Raw genomic sequence first — 15494 nt, forward strand, 5'->3', positions numbered from 1 at the left:
CAAGGCAGCAGGATCACTTGACACCAGGAGTTCAAGACCAGCCAGGGGAACACAGACTTCGTCTCTACAAAAAATTGTTAAAAATCAGCCGGGAATGGTGGCGCGGTCCTGTACTGAGCTACTCAGGAGGCTGAGGTGGGAGGACAGCCAGAGCCCAGGAGGTCGAGGCTACAGTGAGACAGGATCCTGCCACTGTACCCTAGCCTGGGTGAAAAAGCAAGATCCTGTCCAAAAAAAAAAAAAAAAAAAAAAAAAAAGACCATATTGCAGAAATGTCAATTTTGCCCAAATTTCTTCAGAAGTTTATTTGATTCTAGTTAGAATGATTAGGTAAGGGGATTTTTTAAAGAACATGACATCACTTCGTAACCACCATCTGGAAGAATAAACAAGCAGAATTAGCTAAGACCAATTTTAAACAGAAGGACAAACTAGAGGGATGAACTCTGCCATCGAGGAATATCCTATGAGAGAAAACAGCCCATATACGAAGGCTCAGTTCACAAGTCACTTTCTTACCCCAGGTTATATGCTCTGTTAATACGTTGTATTTTTATTTCTAAGCACTTACTATTGTAATTACATAACTGGCAACTATATAATCAGTACTGTAATCATTAGTGGACCTCCCTGTCAGAATGGTGAGCTCTAAGAGACCTGCTGAGTGTTTGTGCTGCCAGTACCTACTAGTCTGTTTACAGAGGGCTCACAAGGATCATGCAAGCAGACACTCCTCATGCACTGATCTTCTAAGGCTAAAACACAACCACCTCTGCGACGGGGAGCCTGGCAAAAACCTTCAAGCCTTGCTTAAAACGAAGATCTTAAATGGGCATATCTTTTGACTGAGTGAAGCACTTCCAGGAACCTGGTGAATTTTGTACAAAGCTATGCATTATAATATGTTTATAACTGCTAAAAGCTAGACATAACTGTCAGCTATCAGACTGGATTATTTGACAATGACATTTAGAGAAAATGTGGTTCCAAGAAAACTGATTGCTATAATGAAAAAAAATTCCAGGTGATGAAAATGTGGAATTAAACACAAGGTATGAATCTAACAGTGCTTAAAAAATACAAACTCCCAAGTCTGCATCGTAAGTAGAGAACAGAAGACAATATTCTAAGGTATACTTTATGTGTATTTGTATTTATAAATACAACCCGGGTATCCTAGGGGGAAATGTCGTTACACTGAGTGCAGAAGCAGTGAGTCTCCCCTAGGAACGCAGACTCCCACCCTGAGAAAAACAGCGCTGACATCTCTTTCTTTCCCTGTATACAACTTTACTGCTCATTAACAACAAGCAGCATTTCCCAGCCCTAACAGACTGAATGCATTAGAAGGCAGAAATATTGGATACTGGCCGGGCACAGCGGCTCACGCCTGTAATCCCAGCACTTTGGGAGGCCGAGGCGGGTGGATCACGAGGTCAGGAGATCGAGACCATCCTGGGTAACACGGTGAAACCCTGTCTCTACTAAAAATACAAAAAAATCAGCCGGGCGCGGTGGCGGGCGCCTGTAGTCCCAGCTACTCGGGAGGCTGAGGCAGGAGAATGGCGTAAACCCGGGAGGCGGAGATTGCAGTGAGCCGAGATTGCGCCACCACACTCCAGCCTGGATGACAGTGCGAGACAACATCTCAAAAAAAAAAAAAAAAAAAAAATTCATACCATAAACTATAACAACTCAAACCCCCTACATGGCACCAGAGGGCAAGAGCCTGGGAAACCCACTGCGTCTCACCTTTTTGTGAGCTTGCCCTGTAGTTCTGTCCTATATAGACACGTAGCAAAGAAATGTGTATTAAGTAAAGATCAAAACAAGAGGTCCTATCAGGACTCTCCTTTATTTGTTTCCATACATCACATTTTGCTCAAGGTCTCTACACATCTCAAAGGCACTGGAGAGCTGTTTACACCTTGCAGTTAAGGGGTAAGCGTGCTTCGGCTGCAAGTTAATTACATCACTGCTGCTGGCTATGGAACCAACAGGAGCTACTCAAATGACAGAAACGTAATAAAAACTAGTTCTGATTTCTTAGGCAATACTTTACCAATACTGCAAACAAAATCAGAAAAAAGGCAAATATAAGAAGGAGGAATTCTACACTAGTCGACTTCGATAACTGGAAAGACTGGGAAGATGGTTCAGATGAAGACAGGTCTAATTCTGATCGTTTCTCTGAGATGACGAATAACATGGGTGGTGATGAGAATGCAGATTTACCAGAAGTAGATGGAGCAGATGACGATTCGCAAGACAGTGATGATGCAAAAATGCTAGATCTGGAGTAAGGAATATTGTCATCACCTGGATTTTGAGAAAGAAAAATAACTTCTCTGCAAGATTTCATAATTGAGAGAATTCCTGAGTTGACAGCTCTAAAGGCAGATGCTGTATTTGCCTACTTTAACTCATTTTTCAACCTGTTTGTTTTTAAAAGGCTTCACTAAGGGTTGATATGTACCATTGTATGTGGCAATTTTAAGTCAGCTAAGGCAATAACCTTATGCATGAACATTTCCCACTTTCATGAAGCTGTTGAGGTCCTAGGCAATTGATGTAGCTGTTATGATAAATAAAAACATCTCACCTAAGTCTCCTTTTCTTCATAACACAGATACTGACATGATAGGAAGCTCCCAGCTTAGGGAAAGAGAACCAAATTTTAGATCATAGAACATGGATTCAAAAGTGGCTGGAACAAATTGGCTGACACCTTACTGGTAACCTGCTATTCGTGTTATCCTTCAGGATTGTTCCACTAACATTTCTTTTTCTTTTTTTTTTTTTTTTTTTTTTTGAGACGGAGTCTGGCTCTGTCGCCCAGGCTGGAGTGCAGTGGCCGGATCTCAGCTCACTGCAAGCTCCGCCTCCCGGGTTTACGCCATTCTCCTGCCTCAGCCTCCCGAGTAGCTGGGACTACAGGCGCCCGCCACCGCGCCCGGCAAGTTTTTTGTATTTTTAGTAGAGACGGGGTTTCACCGTGTTCACCAGGATGGTCTCGATCTCCTGACCTCGTGATCCGCCCGTCTCGGCCTCCCAAAGTGCTGGGATTACAGGCTTGAGCCACCGCGCCCGGCCAATTTTTCAAAAAATTTACTTCACATTATTCTATGTAAGTGTTCACTTGTCAGTGTTCCAGGTGTATCTTAGCTATAACCAGAGAATGCCCTAACTTAGATGGTTTTTGAAGCCTATACATTTGGTATTGTTTGACCCTCAAGCTCTCACATCTCAGCATGGAGGACGAAGAAAGCTGTACATTGCTGGTTGAGAGTCTGTACATTTAGACCAGATTTATATTTGCACTGTCGAGTATGGCAAATGAGTGAAAAATGTTTCATACACAATTGGATTTTTTCTTTTTTTGATTCAGTTTATACCAGGGCTGAAAACCTCAATTTATGTTCATGATAGTGGGGATTTTTTAAAAAGTCTACATTCTTTCTAATAAACTGTTGGAAGACTTCAAAAAAAAAAAAAAGAAAAAAAAAGAAATTCTACACTAAAATATGTTAGCTGGGGTATCCAAGAGTAAGCCATACGGATTTGTAAGAATGAAATAAACTCAAAGATTATGATGGAATAAAAAAGCTCAACTGCAGAATGAGCCAAATACAGCCTGGGAACTCACATGTACGTCCTCCATCTACACTGTCCCATGACGGCTAAGGATGGGTTCCGGTTTGTCACAGGAGACAGGAAACATCACTATGGCTGGTTAATTAGTTCTCCGCGCAGGAAATGCTTACAAAGGGGCCAGGCGCGGTGGCTCAAGCCTGTAATCCCAGCACTTTGGGAGGCCGAGACGGGCGGATCACGAGGTCGAGGTCGGGAGATTGAGACCATCCTGGCTAACACGGTGAGACCCCGTCTCTACTAAAAAATACAAAAAAAAACAGAAAAAAAAAAAACTAGCTGGGTGAGGTGGCGGGCGCCTGTAGTTCCAGCTAGTCGGGAGGCTGAGGCAGGAGAATGGCATGAACCCGGGAGGCGGAGCCTGCAGTGAGCTGAGATCCGGCCACTGCACTCCAGCCTGGGTGACAGAGCGAGACTCTGTCTCAAAAAAAATAAAAAAGAAATGCTTAGAAAGATCAGAATTACTCACGTGATATCTCTTCGTTGATAGCAGCCCTGAAGCAGGCAGGCAATCAGGTCACTGATAAACTCCACGTCATCTCTGTGAAGAGCGGCTTCTAACTCCTGAGGAAAGGAGAGAGGGAAGTTGAGAAATCAAACAGAGATTTCTTAAAATACACCGCCCCTCCCTACCGCCAGCACAAGCCCCAAGAACTGAAGGGTTCCAGTAGCTGAACGACTTGCCAGAGATCAGCTCTGCCCTTCCTTCTGGCTACTGCGAGAGAAGAGCAACCAGATTCCACGTTTTCGTTTTCCTGGGGTTTTATTTCTCCCACTACTCCCTCCCCAGCCCCACTCCTCTTACCTGCACATGAGTAGAAACACACGTACCTCTTTTTGATAAATCAATTCTAGCTGCATAATTAAAGAGCTTAACTCTCTGATTATAATCGAGTATAAATACAAACGTGCTGTACTGCTTTCTATTTTAATCGCAAAAGAGAGGAAAGGAGCGCTCATGTAATTGTTTATTAAGTATTTGTCATTCACTTAATCTTCTCAAGAGATAAACCATCTGCAACAGCTTTAAAGAACCACTGTATTTTGAACAGCATGTGTTAGTAAGCGATAACGACAATTTTTATTTTGGGATGCCACACCTACATGGCTGATGAAAGGTGATCGCGAGAACCAAGGCTATTCTTACATCATCTAAACAGAATGAGGTAACGTCTGTGTGAATGTCTTTGCTTTCCTTGGGGTTCAGCTTGCCTCGACACGGTATTCCAACAAGGAATTGTTTGGAAAGGGGCCACTGGACAAAAAGTGGTGGTGGGGAACTTTAGGAGATCCTATTTCCCTTCTCAACAACCCCAAAACAAGCAGGTATTTTCTTAGATGACAGAGTATTTTCTAGGTCATGAGGTCTCGTAGTAGAAAAGTTTGCCCGCATTCTTTCAACCAGGATGCAATCTTCTGCATGCAAATCATTTCCCGAGAGTCTGCTCCCTATGGTTTGACTTGCTCATAACCAGATCAATAATCCCCTGAAAAACCAAACTTTTGACAGTCTTATTAATGGTTCTGAAAAGTACGAGATGTGCGTAAGATGCAAGTTCTGATCTTAACGCGATTACATGGTAGCAGACACAAAACAGGGTGGTTTGCTTCTCATATAGAAATAATATGGCTCTGGCCAGGCATGGTGGCTCACTTGAGGTCTAGGGATCAAGACCAGCCTGGCCAACATGGTCAAACCCTGTCTCTACTACAAATACAAAAATTAGCCAGGTGCGGTGGCATGCACCTGTGATCCCAGCTACTGAGGCTGAGACCCAAGAATCGCTTGAACCCAGGAGGTGGCGACTGCAGTGAAATGAGATCATGCCAGCGTACTCCAGGCCGGGCGACAGAGTGAGACACTGTCTCAAACAAACAAAAAACACAAACCAATCAGTACCGGCAGGTACAGAGAGCACGCTATGGGAGCTGAGAAGAAAAGGGTTTCTTCTGCTGTGGAAGCCTGGGAGATTTCGTGAGATGGGAATTGTGACCGAGTGACAATGGGGAGAGAGGCAGGGCATGACCAGGTGCAGGAGGATATTAGGTTCAGTTTAACTATTCTGTAGATTATGTGGAGGGGAGTAATGTGAGCTGAGATTGACAGGCGATCCTGAATACCCAGCTAATGAGTTTGGCCTTTCTTCGGGAGACAATGGAGATCCACCTCAGTTTATTTCTATAGAGGAGAGGCAAAGTGAGACTAATCTAGCTGCTGTGTATATACAAGGAATTCTAGTGGTGGAGGGTGGGAGGGGAGATGTTAGCCCAAGCAGCAGCGCAGGAGGAAGGTTCTGAAGGACTTACTAAACGAGAGAAAGGAGAAACAGGAATTCAAGATCTGCCAGAAGTAAAGGCCAGCCGAGGTGACGGAAGACTTGATCGGCTCATGTTTTAAGCTGGGCACTGGGTAAGCCTCCCAGTGACTTATAACAGAAGCGAAATCCTCAAAGCAAAAAGTCCCAGGCCATCTCATTGGATAGGAAGTCAGAATCAGTTAGAGCCGGAAATGAAACTACAGATCACATATTTCCATTCTCTCAATTTAAAGATGTAGAAACTAGCCGGGTGTGGTGGCGCATGCCTACAGTCCCAGATACTTGGGAGGCTGAGGTAGGAGGCTCACTGAGCCCAGGAGTTTGAGACCAGCCTGGCCAACACAGCAAGACTCTGTCTCTTTCAAGGGAGAAAAAACAACAAGAAGATGATAAACTAGTTCCAGAAAGGTTAATTGGCTTCTCCAAGGGCACTCAGCAAATCAGTGACGGAGCCGAGTGGAAACCCAGGTCACCGAGTCCAGTGTTCTTCCCACAACCAAGCTGCTTCCCCCGGTTCCATGTTCTTCATGCTAGAAAGGCCTGATGGTTTCTACAATTACAACCACCACCCCAACCACTGTGTCTTTTCTCTAAGCCCTCACATGTATCATTGTCCCTGGGTGGAAATCCCGTCCCTCCACCAAACCGTACTGTAGTTCTTCAGGGGAGAAACTTTACCTGCAAAGTCTTCCCAGCCAAGCTCCCCCACGCCGCTGCCACCAGTGCTCGCTGTCACTGTGGCGGCCGTCCATGCACCTCCGCACGTTTCTATGGGTCCTGTTCTGTTCCTTCCCCTGCCATCATAAACTAAGAGCACAATCGGATCGTGATGGAAGGTGCTACAGAGTCTGCACTAACTGGTTTCTCCTAAGATTTTTTAACGCATGGAAGTATCAAATTAAATAATAAAGGCAACGCTGGAGGCCGAGATGGGAGGATCGCTTAGAGCCAGGAATTCAAGACCAGCTGAGCAACACTGCGAGACCCCATCTCTACAGAAATAAGTAATAAATAAATAAATAAATAAATAAATAAATAAATAACAAAGGCCACATTTGAGAAGATAGGCTAAGAACTGGGAGGGTGTTCCCAAGGAGGGGACTGCATAAAGTTTGCCATATAGTTCATGTGGCATCTCCTCAGAGGATCACTTTTGCTATGTGGTTTCCAGGAAATCTAATTACCTTTCTCTCCATCTCCGCCTTCTGCACACAGACATCCTCTTCTGGCTTCCACCTTTATCACGGCCATTTTCACCAGCGCTGCCCCAGGTTCTAGCTCCAATACTATCCTCCAAGGAGGCAAGACAAGTTTTCTACATTGTAGCAATAATGTCAGGAATGTCTTTTCTTCAGAACACAATGGAAAGTAGAATATCAGGGATGCTGGACTAGCTCTTCCAAGGAGAACTGAAGAGGCTTAAATGGTCTCTCAAGGGACACACGTAGGGAGAGGAACTCTGCATCCTTTATTAAATATTCCATCTCTTCTCCCTTACCTGCCATATTCCCCATTTCACCATCCCTGGAATATAGTAAGTAACTCATGAAGTCATTAAGAACAGGGTTCAAAATGTAAAATTGTTTTTTAAATATAACTCTATGATACTACGTTTAATGTGTCAGAAGCCACCCAGAAAACCCACCAAAAAATGTGCAGGTCCAAGCTAACTTGTGAGGTCATGAAGTCATCGCTGCACTTACCCCTGGAGCTCAGCAGAACTTAAAAATGCAGAATCAGTAAAGATGAGAACCAAGAATAGGTGAGGAACCCCTGGAGAGCATAGCCTTTTCTCTTTCCCTTTAGTAACTATAAACCCCCGCAGTCAGTACCAAATGGATAAACCAAGGCACAGTAAACACAAGCCCTGGTCTCACCATCCTGTGATGAAATACGGAGGGAGAATGTTATATCAAAACAGCCAAGAAGGAAAGAAACGGGAAAGCTATTTTTAATCCTGCTGAATAAAAGAAATGGCCAAACAGTTAAAATGTGGGCTAATCAGTTAAAATGTCTTCCCAATATTTTCATGGGCATGGTGTTTCAGATATGCGGCTGGCATTTGGAAGATGAAAAAATCTTGGATATCTGTTTGACAACAATGTGAATCTACTTAATATTACTGAACTGACCACTTTACAGTGTGTTTACTACAAAAAATTTTTTATCACATTCAAAGTGTCTGTTTTCAAGGGTTGTAATGATTAAATGAAGCAATGGCACACAGTAAACGCTACATGGAAACATTTACCTTACAATTATTTCATCTTCCTCGAAATGATAGTTTGTGGAAAAACAGCAGAGTATCCTTCTCAAAATTCAGAGGTTTCTGAACAACAGAAATTCAAATGCTTTTAGTAACATGGCCTGCGGTGTTCATGTGCCAATAAAACTATCTGCAAGAACGATCTGGAAATCCAGGTTACTACTTACAAAGCTTTACCACTTAAAGGTTTCAACCCAAGCTTAAGTCTTAGACTACGGCAATAAGGGACTCTACTAAAAATCTCCACCCCAACCTTTTCTCTCTTTTTTCTTCTCACTTTCTCTCCTCCTCTTTTGTATTTCCTTTTCACTGTGAGCATTGAGCTGTGAGCACAGAAATCTGAACTTTGCCAAGATGCTCTGGGACAGAAGAGGAAGGGGGGAAAAACAGCAGAAAAGACAGCTAATCAGCATAGGGCAGGGAGCCCCGTTACCACTGCCCCTCTGCAGCTTCAGAGAGTAGCTGAAGGGAGTAACAGGATTTGCCGCCTTTGCAGCTGGCATCACAGCTCATTAGGGAAAAGTCTGTTCAACATCCTTCCACCTTCTCCACCCTCAACAACAAATCCTTCGAGCCGTGCAGTGGCTGCTGGGAAAAGAACTCAGAAGTGAGCAAGGCGACTAGCCCCAACCTCGAACAGCAGCGGGAAGAAGCAGAAGAAACAGGGCCTTTACCATACCTCTTACGAAAAGCAGTTAACCATTCTGCACTTCGTAAAGTCCTGCCTGCCTCATACACGAAGATAATTTCCAGACTGGAGACAGCCAGGTGACATATGCAGGATATTGCTAAATGCCTTTATTGTAACCCTAACAACCCACTTAATACACTTTTTCTTAAATAACATTACAGGTACCTTTTCTTGTTTGATGTGTGTCTAATCCCTGTATACATTTTCATTAATCTTTTGCTAAAAGGGTAGTAAGGACAGAAAGTCTTTTCATCAACTTCTGATTAAGGATCGAGATCATAGATGTGCACTACTGCCATTCGGTCACCGTAATTCCTTTGAGCGTATTTAAGGAGGGGGAAAATGTTTAAAGAAAAAAAAAAAAAACATGTTTGTTGTATTTTATTTAAGAGGGTTACAAATCTTCCTAATTTGCACAGGCACCAACTACTGCGTAGCATCTCTGTCAAAGATCTGGCTTCGTATCGGACCCGGAACCGTGCGGACACAAAGGAGATGCAAAGCAGGCCTCTTGAAGGCCTGTCCCAGCTGCTATCCAAGAGAGAATGCCTGGAGTGTGGGCTCAGAATACAGAAAGAAAAAAAGCACACTGGCCTCCAGAAGGCTCCCCTGACTTTGACAGCTGATGCTTTCTAACTTGGTATAAATTAATTTAATCCCAAAGGCATGCCTCATGCCAATTTACACTGTAAAGTATAAATCAGCTCAAGTGGGTATAATGGTGAGGGACCTGAAACCAGCTATATAACACTTTCGGTTGGCCAAGAGATGTATCCCAGGAGTCCCCAAAGGCTGGCCAGGTCCGTGTTGCTGCTTTGCTGCCACCATGTCATTCCTCTCAGCCTTCCATCAAACAGCTGTGTCACTGGCTCGATGCTGAGTAACACCCAAAGGAAACCAAAATAGCTCCTCCTCAAATACGACTACAACTCTAAAATATTAGGTTAACTGGAAAGTATTAATTATACCAATATATGCGTAAATCTAGAACACGGTTTTCTGCAAACGTGTAAATTACTAAAACTGGCTCCAGAAGTTTAAAAAGGCTAAGAAGAAGCTCCATGAATCTTCTCCCATTAAAAAATGTCCATATGGCCAGGTGTGGTGGCTCACGCCTGAAATCCCAGCACTTTGGGAGGCTGAGGCGGGGGGGATCACCTGAGGTCAGGAGTTCGAGACCCACCTGGCCAACATGGTGAAACCCTGTCTCGACTAACATGCTAAAATTAGCCGGGCGTGGTGGTGAGTGCCTGTAATCCCAGCTACTGGGGAGGCTGAGGCAGAAGAATCGCTTGAACCCGGGAGGCAGAGGTCGCAGTGAGCTGAGATCGCACCCACTGCACTCCAGCCTGGCGACAGAGCCAGAGTGTCTCAGAAACAAAACAACAACAACAACAACAACAACAAAAAGCCCTTATTAACAATTCCTGAGCACTGTGAAAGTTGGAAACTATGCAGTATGTTCTAGGTTTGATGAATCCAAGTTTGATTGTTTTTTTCTTTGTTCAAAAGTCTTCGGTGTCTCCCCAATACGTAACACAAGTTCCTAGGTGACTAGAACAATTATACTAGGTGGCTAGTATACTGGACACGCACGGCCAGAGACAAAATCTGGAAAAGCAGGTTCGCAGCTGACCACAGACACAGCCTCAGATACCACACAGCCTCAGATACCAGACAGAGTCATCTGGATTTCATCGCTTAGACCCCATTTTCCAATTAGGATGTGAGTGTTCCCTGGGTTCCACGGTGTGTGGCTGGAATATAAAAAGCCACAGGGTAAAAATGGCATAGGTTCCTAGAGACTTTGACTTTGTGTTGTTGTTGCTTGTTGTTTGGGAGGATATTTTTACCTTAAATACTTGCATGACTCTTAAAGATAAAATGAGATGTGTCATTAGAGAATTGATGTTCAGAGCTGCTTTGGAATCTAGCTCCAGGCCTCTGAGGTTTGGAATCACCATTCTCTGCTACTAGGAGATCACTGCTGAATTAGTTGGAAATTGTGTGGGTACTGGGGAGTCACCAAAGACTTTGAACAAGGAAAAGAAAGAATTATCAAACTTGGAAGGTTGGATGTGGTCTGCAGATCACACTGTTAGGGAGAGACTGGAGGGCGAGAAGAACCCTGGTCTAGTTTGGGAAGAGGTGACGGGGCCAATGCTAGAAATGACAGCGGAAATGGAAAGAAATGATGAAAGAACAGTTTCAGATATACAGTCAATAGGGTTTTGCAACTAACTGTAGATGGAGAAAAACGGACAAGGAAAATTTTAGTTAAGTTTTAATCCTGTCCAGGAAAAGAAAGCATTATAGTATCTTTAACGGATAAACAGAAATAGGGGAGATAAAAGGTGGGGGGGATGGTGAGTGATGCCAGAGATAAGGTCCTAGAAGTTTAACATGGGACTTCATCTTCCAATGTTCTAGGTCTGGATGCTCTTACATGATTGTGTCCTGGTCTCCTGTGTAAAAATGATAAAAATGTGCATGCATATATATATATATATATATATATATATATTTTTTTTTTTTAACTATCTTGGCTCATTGCAAAATCCACCTCTCGAGTTCAAGCGATTCTCCAGCCCCAGCCACCCGAGAAGCTGGGACTACAGTCATGTACCACCATCGCCAGCTATTTTTTTGTATTTTTAGTAGAGATGGGGTTTCACCATGTTGGTCAGGCTGGCCTCGAACTCTTGACCTCAAATCATCTGCCCACCTCAGCCTCCCAAAGTGTTGGGATTACAGGCATGAGCCGCCATGCCTGGCCCACAGAAAATTTTATATACAATTTCAGTGTGTTTGTCTGTGAGTGTGGTAGGTTCCTGTGACTGAATCAATTCAATCAGCTCAGCATCTTATGGACCTGTGATAGTGGGAAGCCACACAAGCAGAAAGGCAGTCGTGGTATCTGAAGACATACCATGTGCCAGGCTCTGTGTTACGTGCTGGGGACACAGAGAAGAAAAAGAGGACCCTGCCCTCAAGTAGCAAAGATCTAGAAGGGAGGCCAGGCAAAAAAACAGTAACCTTTTTCAGGCAATGTGATGGACGCCACGGCAGAGGCATGCTGCTATGAAGACAGCAACGGCTGAAAGGCCAGCAGGAGCCAGCAGAGAAGAGGGCAACAGCACAGCACTCCAGCAACATGCAGGTCACCGCCAAGGAAGAAATGCTAAGGTGAGCGTATGAATGAAGATTTCCAGACATGCCTGAAATCCAATCAAGAAGAAATCTGGGCAGGTAGGACAACTAGGAACAGCCCGGGTAGGATTATAGTGAAGGAAAGAGAACTGGATTCTTACTGAACAAAAGAGTGTTATCATCAAAAGAGGATGCGCTGTATGCTGTCCTTCATGGGAAAGAGGTCCCCAGATAAAGAACTGGCAGTAATCATCCCCCCTGCTGGGGGAGAGACAGTGATGACCACTGTCGTGGGCCAAGAATACTTCATCAGCCCTGGGAGAAATGACCCCGGCAAAACGAATGCTTTCCCTTCTGATTCTCAACTCCTAATACTGGAAGGGTGGTGTGTGTTGAATGGCAGGTAAACGTGAGGGCCATGAAAAGTACTGCTGGTCTCAGTGTGTCCCCCAAAGCTCAAGTACTAGAAAGCTAATCCCCAGTGCAACAGTGTAGGAAGGTGGTGCCTAACTTGGGTCAGGGGGGCTCTGAATAAGGATTAATGCCATCTTGGGAGTGGGGTAGTTATCAAGAAAGTGGTTTCCTTTGCAAATGAGTTTTGCGGTCTTGCTCACTTCCTCGCACCTTCTCATCCTCCTGCCTCCCCGTGCCACACCAACAGCCCTCACCAGACGCTGGCACTCTGATACTGGATTTCCCAGCCTGAAGAACTAGGAGAAATACATTTCTTTTCTTTATAAATTACTCAGTCTGTGATATTTCGTTATGGCAAAACAGTATGGACTAAGACAGTTATATATCCAATTTTAAATACAAGAAATAAAATTCGGGGACCTAATGGTTATCAGGGGGCTGGGGGTTGCTGGTTTTTTTGGAGACAGGGTTCTCGCTCTGTCACTCAGGCTGAAATGCAGTGGTATGATCTCATTGCAGCCTCGACCTCCCAGGCTCAAGTGATCCACATCAGCCTCTGAGGACCTGGGACTACACACATGCACCAACAAACTCAGCTAATTAAAAAAAAAAAAAAATTTTGTAGAGATGGGATCTCACTGTGTTGCCCAGGCTGGTCTTCAACTCCTGGCCTCAAACAATCCTCCTGCCTCAGCCTCCCAAAGCGCTGGGATTACAGGCCTGAGCCACCGCGCCCGGCCCCAGGACCCTGTAAAAAGTGCCCCGAGTGCATCTGATGATCAGGCAGATTGGGGAATCTGCTCGGGAAGTAAGCACTGGATCTCAGTCCCTCCCCTTTGTTATCGCTGTGGGGCTCACCGAGTCCTGTCCTAAGGCTTTCATGGCATCTACAGATACGTTCCTCAAAGCGCGTCACCCAGCTGAGAGAGATCTCACACGTCTTCCGATTGTTCACTGGCTTCTCATAAGAGGATTATGCTGCCCATCCTCACTGACATCAGACTTGTTCATATGGCTTGCTCATGAAAATGTTCTGGCCAATGAAATATGAGTGAAGTGACATATGCCACCTCTGAGCAGAACCTGAAACGATTATCACACTGTTCAAGTATAGCTGTTTTCCCTTTATCCCAAATAGGAACTGCTCCTTTAATCTAGAAAGCAGAAGGAAGACAGCGCAGAGTCAACAGCTGATCTGGAAAAACTTTATGGACACACCCCCCATGTTTCTGTGGCTGCTAAGTACTGAGCTTCTAGGACTGCTTGTTACTGCAGCATAGCTACGCACAAGCACATACAGGCACAAGGAAGAGAGAAACACTGAATGTAAAGGAAAAAAAATGAAAGGTTTTGGCCAGGCGCAGTGGCTCACGCCTGTAATCCCTGCACTTTGGGAGGCCGAGGCGGGCGGATCACGAGGTCAGGAGTTCGAGACCAGCCTGACCAACATGTGAAACCCCGTCTCTACTAAAAATACAAAAATTGGCCGGGTGCGGTGGCTCAAGCCTGTAACCCCAGCACTTTGGGAGGCCAAGACGGGCGGATCACGAGGTCAGGAGATCGAGACCATCCTGGCTGACACGGCAAAACCCCGTCTCTACTAAAAAATACAAAAAACTAGCCGGGCGAGATGGCGGGCGCCTGTAGTCCCAGCTACTCGGGAGGCTGAGGCAGGAGAATGGCGTGAACCCGGGAGGCGGAGCTTGCAGTGAGCTGAGATCCGGCCACTGCACTCCAGCCAGGGCAGCAGAGCGAGACTCCGTCTCAAAAAAAAAAAAAAATACAAAAATTAGCCGGGCTTGGTGGCATGTGCCTGTAATCCCAGCTACTCAGGAGGCCGAGGCAGGAGAATTGCTTGAACCCAGGAGGCGCAGGTTGAGGTGAGCTGAGATAGCACCACTGCACTCCAGCCGGGGCAACACAGCAAGACTCCCTCTCAAAAAAAAAAAAAGAGCAAGCAAGGTTTTAAGTAATAATAGCAGTTACCATCTTGGGGACAGATAGCAGGTTTCCAATCTTTAGCTTATTTACTCTGCACAAAACCCTTAGAAGTAGGTATTAATAGCATCACTTTACAGATAATTATCTCTCACAAAATAGAGTTACCTTCAATCCAAATGCTTACAAAGTTTCTTCTAAGATGCTAATTCAATTGTTTTAATTTTGAGTAATAGAAATTTGCATGCTTAAAGAAATTAGCGAAATGACAATAAATAGCCTGAAAACAACCTCAATCAATGCAGGTTATGGATGTTTACAGAGGTCACCTGATTGAATCCATTTTAAAAGGAGGGGAAGGCCAGGCACTCTGGCTCATGTCTGTAATCCCAGCACTCTGGGAGACCAGGAGATCAAGACCAGCCTGGTCAATATAGCGAAACTCTGTCTCTACTAAAAATATAAAAAATTAGCTGGCATAGTGGCATGTGCCTGTAATCCCAGCTACTCAGGAGGCTGAGGCAGGAGAATTGCTTAAACCTGGGAGGCGGAGGTTGCAGTGAGCTGATGAGATTATGCCACTGCACTCCAGCCTGGGTGATGGAGCAAGACTCTGTCTCAAAATAATAATCTAAATAAATAAATAAAGGAGTGTGTGTGGGGGGGTACTTTACCATGTTCAATACATGTTCTGAGGATTCAACAGCATGCGTTGTATTCTCATTATTCAAATCACTTTAGGCAGGGTGCAGTGGCTCATGCCTGTAATTCCAGCAATTTGGGAGGCCGAGGTGGCTGGACTGTTTGAGGACAGGAGTTCAAGACCTGCCTGACCAACATGGCAAAACCCTGTCTCTACTAAAAATACAAAAATTAGGCTGGGTGTGATGGCTCAGGCCTGTGATCCCAGCACTTTGGGAGGCTGAGGTGGGTGGATCACGAGGTCAGGCTTTCAAGACCAGCCTGGCCAAGATGGTGAAACCCTGTCTCTACTAAAAATACAAAAATTAGCTGGGCATGGTGGCAGGTGCCTGTAATCCCAGCTACTAGGGAGGTTGAGCCAGGA

General features: G+C 44.8%; 1 protein-coding gene across 4 annotated transcripts in view; it reads right to left on the reverse strand.

Moving 5' to 3' along the window:
* The window catches only part of CECR2 (CECR2 histone acetyl-lysine reader), a 203971-nt gene that overhangs the window by 79877 nt on the left and 108600 nt on the right, over nt 1–15494 (reverse strand). For all 4 annotated transcript variants that reach the window (XM_073007087.1, XM_073007090.1, XM_073007088.1 and 1 more), the window contains exon 2: nt 4121–4215. In XM_073007087.1, coding sequence (XP_072863188.1) covers nt 4121–4215 — 95 coding nt within the window. The remainder of the gene's footprint in view (nt 1–4120; nt 4216–15494) is intronic.

This window comes from Chlorocebus sabaeus, chromosome 19 (genome assembly GCF_047675955.1).
Source record: "Chlorocebus sabaeus isolate Y175 chromosome 19, mChlSab1.0.hap1, whole genome shotgun sequence".
Classification (NCBI taxonomy): domain Eukaryota; kingdom Metazoa; phylum Chordata; class Mammalia; order Primates; family Cercopithecidae; genus Chlorocebus; species Chlorocebus sabaeus.